The following is a 13,047-nucleotide window of genomic DNA, read 5'->3' as shown; positions in this document are numbered from 1 at the left end:
CCACTTGTTATTGCCAAGTACGAACAGGACCATAGCAAGTGAATTGGAGCTCTAATGCTACACAATGATCTGGTAGTGATCCTTACACTGAGGGTCAGTGCGATGCAGTGGCTGCAGTTTCTAATTATCAGCCACACGCTCCACAAGGGAGAAACCAGTGAACTGTGAGGTGAGGAGGTGATTGCTACACACTTCACTCAACATTGCTCATCGCTCCCTTCCTGTTCAGTGTCAAAACAACAAACCGCAAACTTTTGTTTCTCCTCATCACCACCTCCCATTCTCCTCAGTCACGTCCGTAGTTCTCTGCAGGGAGCAGGGCAAGTTTCGAGCAGCAACACGCTCTGCACTGTCACTGGCAGTGGGACTGCACTTTTAATTTACCCAATTTGAAACCAGAGAAATATGCAGTTGGCTGGAACACCCATATCAGTGTCATGTAGCGAGTGTGTGCTGCACTGTCGAGTGGCAGGATGTGTATTTACTCCTTCTTAATTCTCTTTCTCTATGATGCTTTTATTTTAACACACAGTCTAGAGTTTTCCGTGATTCAATCACTTGCCCAGATTTCCTTGTGGATTTGCCAGGAAAGTTATGTGGGGTGGGCTGCGTACTATTAAGTCACACTGGATGCAGTTATCGCTCCTTAATGAGAGGAAGTTCTAATGTTACCGAAGCACACGGCAGGATGCATTAACAGCTGAATATGAGACATAAAATAAAGTCTCCTCTTCCCCTTGTGCCACAGAAAGGTGGGAAATCATTTCATATAAGAAAGTATTAACCAGTGGGCTTTCTTATTTCTGGAGACGTGATCTTGAAAGTGCGCCGCATGCCAGTGAGCTTTTCCTGTCCAAACATATTTCCAAAGTAAACTCGGCCCGTTGGCTATTAATTTAAGATGGAGAGATATGCAATAACATGCAGGCCTGCAGCCCCGGAGATCACCGTCAGCAGCCAAGTATTCTCTCAGGAGGAGGTGGGCTGGCTCAGCCTGACAGTGAGGCATGTCCCCGCTCTATGTTTCTATACCTCATTTACCCAGGCAAGCATACAAGATTTTTTTTTTATCCATAATGGTCTGTAGAAGCCCCTGCACGATGGTGGACCGCATCCAGCATTTTCCAGTACAACTACCATAACAGCCACTGACCAGGTGAGGGTTTAGCACGAAAAACTCTGCAAACAAGAGTGCATGAAGTCCCTATGTGCACTGCAGGACAAACCAGCCTCCTACAGTGAGAAGTCAGTGTCAGTCTTAAGAAACAAATCCAATACAAAGCAACACAAATGCAAAGAGCAGTAAATAAAATAAACCATCTGTGTACCGTTCACTATTTGGCTCCTTACTGTTGGCCCAGTTCAGTTCCAGAGGGAAGACTTCACTGCTCCGACAATCAGTATTTCTCAAGGAAAGACCATATTTGTAGTTGAGGTTTTGCAGTTATGCATGCAGGCCGAGAGATAAAACAATTTACCACTTAAGATATGAACAGTTAAGACGCCATGGGTAGGACTGCTGTGTGTGAGACATTTTATGTACGGTGTGTGTGTGAGGATTAAAGGCTTTTTAAAGGCTTTAAGAGTTTCCCTGGAAGCTTCTATACATGTATGTACATGTATGTCAAAGATCCTGAAAAGATCCCCGACCCCTGAGCATTAAATTTGGTGCAGAGAATCAACATTTCAAACGTCACACATCCTCCAATAATTTAGTTTTTTGGTCCATGAATTAGTATTTTTACATTAAATAAAATGGAATAAACTGCAGCTGTTAAAGTTCCTGCCCATGATAAGAGGGGCATGTAATGCTTAGATATGGTTAATGCGTTATTGAACAATAACCCTTATCATTAAATATGGCCTTATCGATAGTTCCAATGCAGTTGAACTTAAAGCCCAATATGTTTAGCTTGTGTCTGGATTTCACCAATAAGTTATCAATAAGCTGCACAGCAAATTAATCAGCAACAGTTAATCCAATTTTTATTTTATAAACAAAGTCCGTTGGCTTATTCAATGTGGCAAATTACACTCAAAATTGAACATTATTGTCAGTGAAAGTACTATTCAGAGTATTCAAGTTTTCTTAAGTATTTAAGAAAAAGTACAAAGGTGAGTTTTTCTAAATAAAATCGTGGTCCTCTTGCACGCAGCATTTAGCGATTGGCTCTGACACAAACGTTAATGTCTTTGGACTTGCCGTAATCGGCGCCAAGCCCTCAAACACTGACACAAACTTTTCTTTGATGCCAGAGCAGAAGGTTGAGTTGTGGGATCAGGCAGTGGGTCGTTCAGCTGGCAGCACCTGATTCTGGGAGAGAGGAGAGGATTGTCTGAGTTCAGCAGACTGAGGAAAATGGATCGCTCCTCATCAGTGGACGTATAGGTTTTGAGCTGCCACTCCTGTTGACTGCCGTGCACACAAAAGACATGAAGGAAAATGAGAAAATAATGAGAGAGATCTAATACACATGACCCCCCCCCCCCTTCTTTCCGTACAAGTGCGGACATGCAAGCATAAGAAAGTACGTGAATGAGTAAAAGGTAGAGACATGAGTGCGAGGATCGTGTTCCCTCCTCGGCTTACTTTCACCTCTAATAGAGCCATTGCCTTTCCACCGGGGGGAAGCGTCGCGGCCCCGAAACAAAGCCTCTGCTGTGTGCGTGCAGACCCCCCAGAGTGAACCTAAACCATACACGCAGTAATGGGCTTCTTTAAGAGTTTATCTGGCTATAATAGACACACTTGTGTACGGCTCTCAGCCTCTAAATCTCCAGGAAAAGTCTGTTTGTGCAGAAAATGCTGTCATGCCCTAATGTGGCTGACAAAGAACACGGCAGCTCAGCCTCTCAGAGCGTTTACTGTTTGAAATTGTAATCTCCCACAGTGAGTTAGCAGTTGTGTCTGGAAAACAGTGGATTTACTGTACAGCTGAATATGTCTGAGCTCCATAAAATGTGACTGCAGAGATCAGGGATCCTTTCCAAATTTAAGTAACCATTGTTTGTTGTCATTTAAAACTCTTGAAATGTGGTATATGTGAAGCCAAATCCAGCTTCTGCTTCTTCAGGGGAACTACCAAACTCTTTATCACACACACTAATCTTTATTATCTCGACACATACCACAGAATCTCCTAAGAATCATTCTTGACCAGCTCCGTCTCTCTCAGTGTCAGTCCAGGCTGATTGTGACTGAGTGTGTTAGCCTGGCACCAGTGTCAGTCCAGGGCCCTGCTGGGCTTGTTTCCACAGGCAGCCTGACCTCCAGAGCAGCGTAGCAGCCCAGCTCATGCTGCTGCTATTATACATCCTCCTCCAACATTTCATACGAGCACCAAGCCATGTGCCCCCGCCTGAAGCAAAGGTTGACTTTCGGACTGAGCTGAGAGGCTGGCAGAGTGGGGTATGATGTCTAGTAGCTGGAACGCCTTAACATTCTTTTTACCAGATCTCCTACTCTCTTTGAGAAGAGGCTTCAGCTGTTTCATACCTATGGAATCCGAGGGCTCAGTTGCGTTTAGACTTTGGCATGTAAATCCTGTGCAACATTACTTCACCCAAACCCAAGATACTCTGCTCTGATTCATTCAGTCATAGGCTGTGTTTTCACTGCAGGACATTTCCTCAGAAACTTGGAACCATTGCTGGAAATCAAGTTTCAGGGGAAATCTTTTTACCTCCCCCCCATAAAGTCCCTATTCGGGGGGGGTAGTACTCTACGGAAGTACAGCAATCTTTGGGCTGGGGTTTGAATCACTGAAGATGCCATTTGATGCTATAGAGTTGCTCGATTTATATCACGTGATTAATTGTTGTGTAGTCCTCTCACCCGGTGGACTGGAGTGAAGTCCCTTTTTGTCGCAGTCGGTCATTCAAACGTCAGCAGGCTTATTTGATTTATCCCCCTGGTGTTAAGACTGTGGTGGAAATTACAAGTGAATATCGGCAACGGCAAGAGCCTTTTAGATCCTGAAAAAAACGTCCTGGACCTGAAAGTTCAGGATACTTTTGGTCAAAATGTGGGTATGAGGCAAAGCACTCTGTGAGTGCGGCTACATTACAATTAGATGAGGTAGCTACAATGTGAGGAAAGATTATTACAGTAAGCCATTTTTTTACTGTAGTGCAGAGTAGTGAAGTACATTCAAACCAGTGTATTATCCGCAGATTGTGGGATTAGATTACATGTGTTTGTTTCTTAATGTGCGGAGCTGTACAGCCTGTGCTGTTGCTATGCACTGTTCACATTCCCCCTTCAGCTGACAGACGGTCCCATCCAGCTTCTCTCCGACAACAAACACACAGTGAGGACTCGCTGACAACCTGCCTCAAGGAAGACTTCGAATAGCCGTCAGAATGTTTGTGTGTGTGAACAATTCGTTGTTATCCGGTCCTGTGTGTTTCACTCTATCCACCCACGCGCATAAACACAGCTCGAGTGTACTGGGACTCATCATTCAACCTCAGCCTCTAACACAAATAATCACAGGGTCCAGCCACATGTTGCAGCTCCACTGCGCGGGCCTTTGACAGCTGTCAATCACTCTGCCGACCTGTAAACATTCCATTGGTGGGCACAGTTATTAAATCAAACTGTACAAATATGGCAAATCTAATGCTATTAATCTTTGGTTATTGACATAACCCCGGTGTTAAATGTAGGTCTGGCTGGGAAGACCGGTAATATCAGATTCCATTGGGAGACTGTTTAAAAGGTCTCTTGATGGTGTTTATTTTAGGGCCCAATGGTGGACATGTGAATGGCTCTGCATGTGTTGGTAATCTCCTCCTCAGAACCACCTAACAACCTCACAGGAATGTTTCTCAGTAAGTTCCAACACAAGGATGACTGTGCATATAAAGCTGGAAAGAGATGTGAGTTGTTGTTCAGCTGTTCCAACATTTCCCAATTTTGAAATAACTTTCATTTTAAAAGTCTGGGATGTTGATTGAAAGGTCAGAAACCCCACGTTGACTACGTTTCACACTTCCTTCCTTTAATTACACTGGCACGCCCCTGTTCTGATATATGATATGCAAACAGTCAAACAAAGCTAACTGTATTTGACAGTTTATCCTCTGGTTTCTCTCCCCCACTTTTTGGTTTCAAAATCAGCAGAAAGCAACTTGTTTTAACCTCGAAGTGAGATTCCTTGTTTCTTCGGTGTTCTGTCGGTTGTAGAATAAAGCCAATCTGTTAAAAGGGACTTTTCTGCTGTTCTAGTAAAACCTCAATGTTTGTCCAACAATATGTGAATGCCACCCTCCAATGCCTCTCCCCTATAGATAGTGGGGGAGTGTGTTAGTCTATGGCGTGGCATGGGGCCTTTGCTGTCTTAGCAGTGGCCTCTCTGCCCTGTTCTTGGTTGCTGAACCACGGAGACCATATCAAACAAACACTCCAACACAGAGTTGGAGGAAGATTGGGTTACTCTCGACATAAGGGAACGTGTCGACTGCATTGCGTTAGTGAAGCTACACACTCCCCTGACCTTCAAAAAGTGGTATCCAAATAGGAATGGAGTTGTTTAAATACATCTTAAACTTTGCCCTACCTTGTATATGGAAGGGATTTGTAGTAAACACAATATCTAGCCGTCAAAATACTGTTTTTTTGTCCTGCCTGGAACTCACAGACAGCTGATGATGAGAGGCTTTCTAGATCTTCTGATCCACTCGGGCGGTATTAAACCATCAACACAGTGTGACAGACACTCAGTAGCACTTGTCGCTAATGTGCAGTGTTAAGTTACAACAGTGTTGGTGGAAAACCATCAGATAACTCCACAGGGGTATGCAGGAGTGGCAGTCGGAATGTATCAGTTGTGCATGCATATGTGGATGAAAATGTGCATGTGTCCACAGCTGTCATTAATGGACATGTCTCTGTCTCCAAACAGAGCTGAGATCTACAGGCACCGCTCATCACTTTGCCTACCTCCTCAACACCACTGACTACAGGATCCTGCGTATGGATGAAGATCACGACCGCATGTACGTCGGCAGCAAGGACCACATCCTGTCCTTGGATCTCCACGACATCAACAAGGAGCCACATATTGTAAGACCATTCCCATTCTCTGCCTCCCCTTTGCTCAAACTCTGGCCTCTAAATGGGCGGTTCCACTGAGCTGAAGCTCTTACCTCAGCGTTCACAGCAGCTGGCCCCAGGGCTAAACGTTCTGCTCTATTGCCCCAGTGGCCGCCATTTTGGCTAGCTCACGTTAGTTTTTGTTGGAGAGCACATTTCTTTTGTTATTAAAACACTGTAATTGGGTTATCACAATCCTATCAGGACTAATATTACCCCGGGTGGATATCCCTTTTGCAATTTTAGCCCCCTATTCTAATAAATGCCAGTGATGTGTAACAGGTTGGACCTTAACGATGACATTTTCTCTCTCCCCCCCCCCTCACAGATCCACTGGCCAGTGTCTGAACGAAGGAGGATGGAGTGCCTTGTGAGTGGGAGGGACGCCAATGTAAGTCTTTTTGTGGACACCACACACATCTTTTGCACAGTTGTTCAGCTGAGGTTTTAAAAATGCATTGCATTCAAATATATCTGTTGGTTTTTATTCAAGGAACTTGTGAAAATGTCGCTCACCTGTGGCTCAAAGACTTGGTCCAATAACTGTCTGGCCAAATAGACAGAAATAGATTGAAGCAAAGATGCTCAGTCAATCTCACCCATCCTCCTCACTGCCAGGCTAGGACGGGGGGCACAACACCATTCTCTGATAGTTGTACCAGTAAAGGAAGGCTATGAAAGTACCTACTGGATGTTTATTGTGGTTTAATTCCCCTCAATCCTTGTGTTTCTAGGAGGAGTGTGCAAACTTCATCCGTCTGATCGAGCCATGGAATCGCACCCAGCTGTACATCTGTGGGACCGGAGCTTACAATCCAGTCTGTACCTTTGTCAACCGCGGGCGCAAACCTCAGGTTAGGATTAAGAACTCTCAACAGCTCCCTCTAATCTCCATAGCTGGGCATCTCTTCTTTAATGCCCTTACCAAGGTTCCTACTCTCCATCCACCTTACATTATGTTCCCTTTACAGCGATTTCCCTCCATCATTAAGCCTCCTCATGGTACCTTGTCTCTGCATCTGGCATTGTAGCCAGCATAGTTTCACCAGCACACAGCTGCCATCCCCAATGAGCTGTTAAAGTTACTCTGTTTAGTCTCAGCCTTTAATGGGACCTCTTGAATTTCCTAAACCATGCCAGGCATCCCTACCTCTGCATACTCCCCTTTAACACCTCGCTCTTCTTTAAATATCACACTTGCTCACTAATCATGACCTGGGGACTTTTTAAAAAGGGGCATAAATGTAAAGTAAATTTCCCACTAGTCTCTCTCTGGGGATCACAAAACAGTTCAGAGAACTTGCAGCAACCAAGTGCGGCTTCCATGTGTCCCTCGGTGCGTTCAGATCCGACATGACCCCTCGCTAACGAAGGGCTTCCATTCACTCACCTATCCATCTGCCCCGACATGCATCCATCCAGGCCTCCAGCCAGCCTCTACCATGTGAGACGTGGGCTAATTGGAAGTGGGACCTCCCATTATGGGGTGCCAGTGGAATGTTCCAGCTCTAGTCCATTAATGAGAGGACTGTTTTTCTCTCCGTCATACCATACGGACAGGTCTGAGTCGTCAGTGACCACCTTCGTGAGCCGAGCCGGGGAGTTAACAACATTGCAAAATGTTAGATGATACACTCACAGATGCAGACACACACATTTTTGTTGTTATGAATTGAGCATATAGATGGGTTGTTGTCATTTGATTTAAGCCATGCTTGGTCTGTCCACAGGGTTAGTTCTGAGCCTTGTAGCGTTTGTAAAAATGTAATACTCTTTTGCTTTAGCAGCAGTTTTGAAGGGAATGTATGTGCCATACTGTGAGAGCCTTTATTGACTTAACCACAGGATAGAGAACTATTATTGTTGCCTTTTCCACCATCTGGTCAAATAAACCTATGCACACTCCCTGAACAGTCTTGCATACACACAGTTACATTTTCCCTATGCTCTTGCATTACATTAATTTCAAAAGTATTTGTTTGAGGGTGATTTCTTACCATGTCTGGAAGTCAGGACAAATTCTGTGCGCAAGGACATCAGGAAGGTCCCTGGTCCTTCCTCATCAGTGGCGTAACATCCAGTTTGTGTTGCTGTCTCCTGTTTTAGACGTCCATGTATCTACAGATGGCCCAGGCCAGAGGAAGGGCTAGCCGCGCCGCCGAACCCAGCGCGGTGCACGAGACACTCGGACTCAAGGTGCGATGTGGGCCTGTCTGCACCGCAGCCCTGCATACTGCCTGGGCTCGTGGTCACCAGCAGCATGCTCCCTTCTCTTTGTGTCTGAGCACATTCAACATCTCAACATCATCTTTAGCTTGGCCATCATTTGTTTTTCTCATTCAGCATGCATCCTTTCCAGTCCGAGCACAGTCTTTCAAGTTTTGTGTCATTTGTGCAAATGCATGAAAAGTCATGTCATTCTCTCTCACGTTTCACTCATATCTTCTTTGTGTAAGCCTCACCATCCGAGCATGCTTTCTTATCCACCATTGTCCTCCTCGTGCTTTGCATTGTGCTAAATGCCAAATTTTGCATGAGAGCTGGGTTATCGAATGGAAATGGCTTTGCAAATTTCTGTTGACTTTTGCTAGGCTCACATTTAATTAAGCAGGCTTTCACCCCTGTTCAATGCACGGCATATTGAATTTTTATCTTGCAAATATTTCAATGGAGATGATGAACAGATGGCTGAAACATTCATTCCGCTTATCTGAGACAATGCAGGATGTCCCACCCATCAGTCCTTCACCCCACCGAGCCCTCCACCTTCTGTAAGAATGTGGTGCAGTCTCTCCCACAGAGGCAGCGAGACTAGTCAGCATCCGACCCACTCCCACAGCAGGCTCTGTTTGCCCAGAGCAAACACCAGCCATCTGTAGCCAACTAGCTGTGCAGAAAAAAAATTAAAAGAGCCACATACTTGAACATGTCTCCACTGTTTGAGCACTCCAAGCACTTTGAAACACAGCACGGGACTTTCAAAGAACGTGAGGGCTTTAGATGAAGTGGGACACTTTGAGAAAGTTGCGATGTTTTTTTTTCTCATGTCTTAAAATATGTTGCAACTTTTCTGACGGGGTCGTATTTTACAGCAGGGTTGTAAAAACATGTGCAGGGGGCAGATTCCCTCTGGTACACTTAAATGTTTGGGACCGTTTCTTTACATGTCAACATCTGGCATGGCTGCGAGTGAGCTGCCGGCACCTTCTTATTTTCACAAGTGGTGATTTTAATCAAAGATGAGTAGGGAATTGCACAGGGTTGCGTGTATGATCCTATGAAGTGAGTTTGGCACCGTGCCGTGAGCTCTCTTGTGCTTTAGTGCTGATGGACAATGACAGAGAAGACTCCATCTCTGTCCCGGCTGGGAGTGAGAATAGGCGGTCGAACATGCTCTGGTCTGTGAGGCGGAGCTACAGGACATGTCATCGCACGCCACTGATTCATTCTCCCTGTCCCTCGTACACAAATTCCTGCCAATCACCTATCAGTGCCCGCGTGCGGGGTTGCCACAAGCGGTGAGCATCAGTCATCCAGCCTCCATCCCGGGCTTGTTTTCACTGTGCTGGATTACAGGTGTCAGCAGTGAGCCTGCACAGCCATAGGCACCAAGAAGCTGAGAGATATTTGGCATGCAGCTTATTATGCCGAGAGAAGCAGCCCATGACACATTGTTTTCCTCGGCAGAGTGGCATGGAGATGGATTAGAAATTCCTCGCTTTTTCCCCCATGTATTTTTCTGTATGAACGCACCCTCATTATTCTAATGCTTCATCCCCCATCAGGCCGTATGGGTCCCACTGGAGACAGAGGGAGCCCATACGCTGCCTCATTTAGCCTACACAAGGGAATCACCATGACAAGATGAAGAGCGCCAAATTTATTTCTATCTCCATATGATTTTTCCATTACAGGAAGAAATCTTTCAGTTGGAGCCGGGAAGAGTGGAATCCGGGAAGGGAAAGTGCTCCTACGACCCGAAGCTCAACAGCGCGTCAGCTTTGATCAGTGAGTACCATCTGAGTTTGGCCACGTGAGGAGACGGGCATGGCTTCAATCCAGCCCAGCTCATTTGAGGTCCTCAGAGCAGCCTCATCCCATATGCATCTTTTTAGTCTACTGTTTCTTTATGTGACTTTTTCTCTAGTCACATTTCATATTTTTGGTCCAGAAAGTTCAAACCTAGTTTACTTTTTCATTCTAAGCCTATTGGATACATTGAGCTACTTATTCTAATTAGCCTAATCATTTAATCCTCAGGAATTTTACCTTGTTTAGGTGGCAATGGGCACAATATTTTTTTGTTATATTTGAATCCTCTAATGCTACTTTGAAAGTGTAACAAAAACATTTAGTGCTTATATGGGGAAAATAGCAGAAGGAATAATATAGGAAAAGATATATAGAAAAACCTGAATAAATTAGCCATTATATATTATGTTCATATTCAGGATTATGATTCAACCAGAAAACACATCACTTTCCTCATTCTGTCCATTGCTGCTGCTCTTCTTTTCAGCTTCTGTCTGAAACACATGGTTTTATTAAAAAAAAATAATTGACTACTCTGTTAACTGGCTTTAGGTGCAATATTAATCCAAGTTATTATCATTATTATATTTAACTCAATTTGTCAAAGGCGTTATCTCTATTTTCATTCAGTAACTATACGTCATGATTCAGTAGAATAACAACTGAAGGGAGCGTCCTCTGTTCCCTTTGACCAAGGTCACTTAGTCAGGTCCTGAACTCACAGTTGCCACCAGTGAAAGGCGATCTCTCTGCGGGGCGAGACAGCGGGTGTAAATCACTGCCACTGCTTTCCCACATTAGCACAGTGCCAGCTGACCAGTATGGAACCAAAGCTGTCGTCCAAGATGGATTTACCTCCCACCTCCAACAGGCTACATCATACTGGGGACACTGTTGTTAGTGTTGATAAGGATTAAGAACCCCGTGCTACAACAATAGATTTACCACTGACCACTAGCTGCTCAGCTCTCCAGCGCATTAGACATCCTGTCATCCGTAGACATTTTAATGATACGTCATCAATCTTCGTAGAGCACGGCTAAGAACCATGACATTGAGTAGAATGGTGGTAGGACAGAGTGTTTTGTTTCCTCTGTGCTACCTCCCGCTGTCTCTTAACTCCATCCTTAAGAGCTCTGACAGCCACACCTGCTCTCAGTGGGGCCCTGACAGCAGCTGGAGGACAAACACCTTGCCTTCCTGGGGCTTAACAAGACTGCTGTGTACATTTGTCAGTCTCCACACATGGATGTGCTCGTATTTTATGTCTTCATGAAGTGAGTGTGACAGTTGGCAAAGGAAGTTTTGACAAGTTTTACTATGTTTATTTTTCATGTCCTGTGATGATTTCCTCAATGTTTTATGGAAAGAACAAGGGAAGTTAGGAGTAATTAAAAGGAAGATAGAAGCTTCTTAGAATAAACTTATTAGAATCCATGCATTACATCAACCAGCAAATTTACATAGGGGTTATGTAGGTTTACAAGCAGTTGTCGATTTCTGTTGATTTCCTTAAAATTGTAGCTGGCATGTGAACTTTTCTTAAAAGTTACCTGGTCTCCCTTATGTTTGCGTGGTATATGTTCATATACAAAACCATTCTGGGTATAATCACTACTTATTTATCTTCTGTTTAAACTGGCATTATTATGTTTAAGCTTTGATAAAAAACTCTGAACTCCTAATTTTATTGCTATGAAGTCACAAGTTTGTGTCTTGGTAAATTTTACTGATGATAACAAATAACTCTTCCATGTCAGTAATTTTGTAGGAAATTTAAGTAGATGTTGATAATAATATCATCCCAACCATTTTATATCCAAACTAATACTAATGTGCAGACCATGCTTTTTTTTTTTATGCTGATCCGCTGTATTGAGAAATGAAGAGTCCTGTGATATTCAATATATAAATAGAGATTTTGAAACAAACGCCTTGTTAATTTAATTGCAAAATGCTGGAATAATGTCGTAATCAAAAACTTTCTCTCTCTCTCTCTCTCGCTCTCTCTCTCTCTCTCTCTCGCTCTCTCACTCTCTCAGATGGTGAACTCTATGCTGGGGTCTATGTTGACTTTATGGGAACAGACTCTGCCATTTTCCGCACTTTGGGGCCAAAGACTGCGATGCGAACAGATCAGTACAACTCCAGATGGTTGAATGGTAAAACTCATGCCTTCGCCTGTAAATGATACATAAGGATTTCATCCAATTTTTACATACTGAATTTTTAACATACAGCAGGGGCGGATTCAGGGGTGGGGCCAGGGAGGCACTTGGGGAAGTTGAAATCTGACTCCTGCCTGAAATGCCCCATAAGCTTTTTTTAATAAGTCATTTGCAAACAATAAATGTGACAATTTGTTAGCAATTTCTATTCGATTTTTCGCATGACACAATGTGCTTGAATGAGGAACATTTTCTAAATATATTCAGTCATATGTGGCTGTGCTCAAAGCTATAGAGCTCTCAGTGAACAAAGCATGACTTAACTGTGAACCTCATTGAATCAGAAATTGTTCACGGAGCTTGGATCTTGTTCCAAACCCATTGCTGAAATGGAAAGATTATTGTGTTTGCCAGTCATTCAACAAAAAATGGAAATGCTAACCATTTATAAGTGATTTCCATCTAAGGTTTTCCCATTTCTTTCCTCCACCTTAACATCTCACCCTCCCTTCTCCCCACAGACCCCACTTTCATCCACGTACACCTCATCCCTGACAGCGCGGAGAGAAATGACGACAAGCTGTATTTCTTCTTCCGGGAAAAGTCCTCCGAGATGGGTCAGAGTCCTGTGACCCAGTCCCGTATAGGACGCATCTGCCTGGTGTGTACACAGTCAGGAGTGTGTTTGTGCTGGGGTGTAAACATAATGAAAAGAAAACCTTGCATGGATATGAAAAACAGGCTGGAGTG

At 44.1% G+C, this 13,047-nt stretch overlaps 1 protein-coding gene across 1 annotated transcript in view; it reads left to right on the top strand.

Moving 5' to 3' along the window:
- Nucleotides 1-13,047, top strand: part of sema3fb (sema domain, immunoglobulin domain (Ig), short basic domain, secreted, (semaphorin) 3Fb) — a 59,379-nt gene that overhangs the window by 30,659 nt on the left and 15,673 nt on the right. The window contains exons 3-8 of the mRNA XM_053446025.1: nt 5,907-6,067; nt 6,426-6,488; nt 6,832-6,951; nt 10,012-10,105; nt 12,172-12,291; nt 12,819-12,958. Coding sequence (XP_053302000.1) covers nt 5,907-6,067; nt 6,426-6,488; nt 6,832-6,951; nt 10,012-10,105; nt 12,172-12,291; nt 12,819-12,958 — 698 coding nt within the window. The remainder of the gene's footprint in view (nt 1-5,906; nt 6,068-6,425; nt 6,489-6,831; nt 6,952-10,011; nt 10,106-12,171; nt 12,292-12,818; nt 12,959-13,047) is intronic.

The sequence above is a fragment of the Pleuronectes platessa genome, chromosome 2 (assembly GCF_947347685.1).
Source record: "Pleuronectes platessa chromosome 2, fPlePla1.1, whole genome shotgun sequence".
NCBI lineage: Eukaryota > Metazoa > Chordata > Actinopteri > Pleuronectiformes > Pleuronectidae > Pleuronectes > Pleuronectes platessa.
Note: the sequence above shows the minus strand (reverse complement) of the source record. Positions and strands in the feature narration are given on the sequence as shown.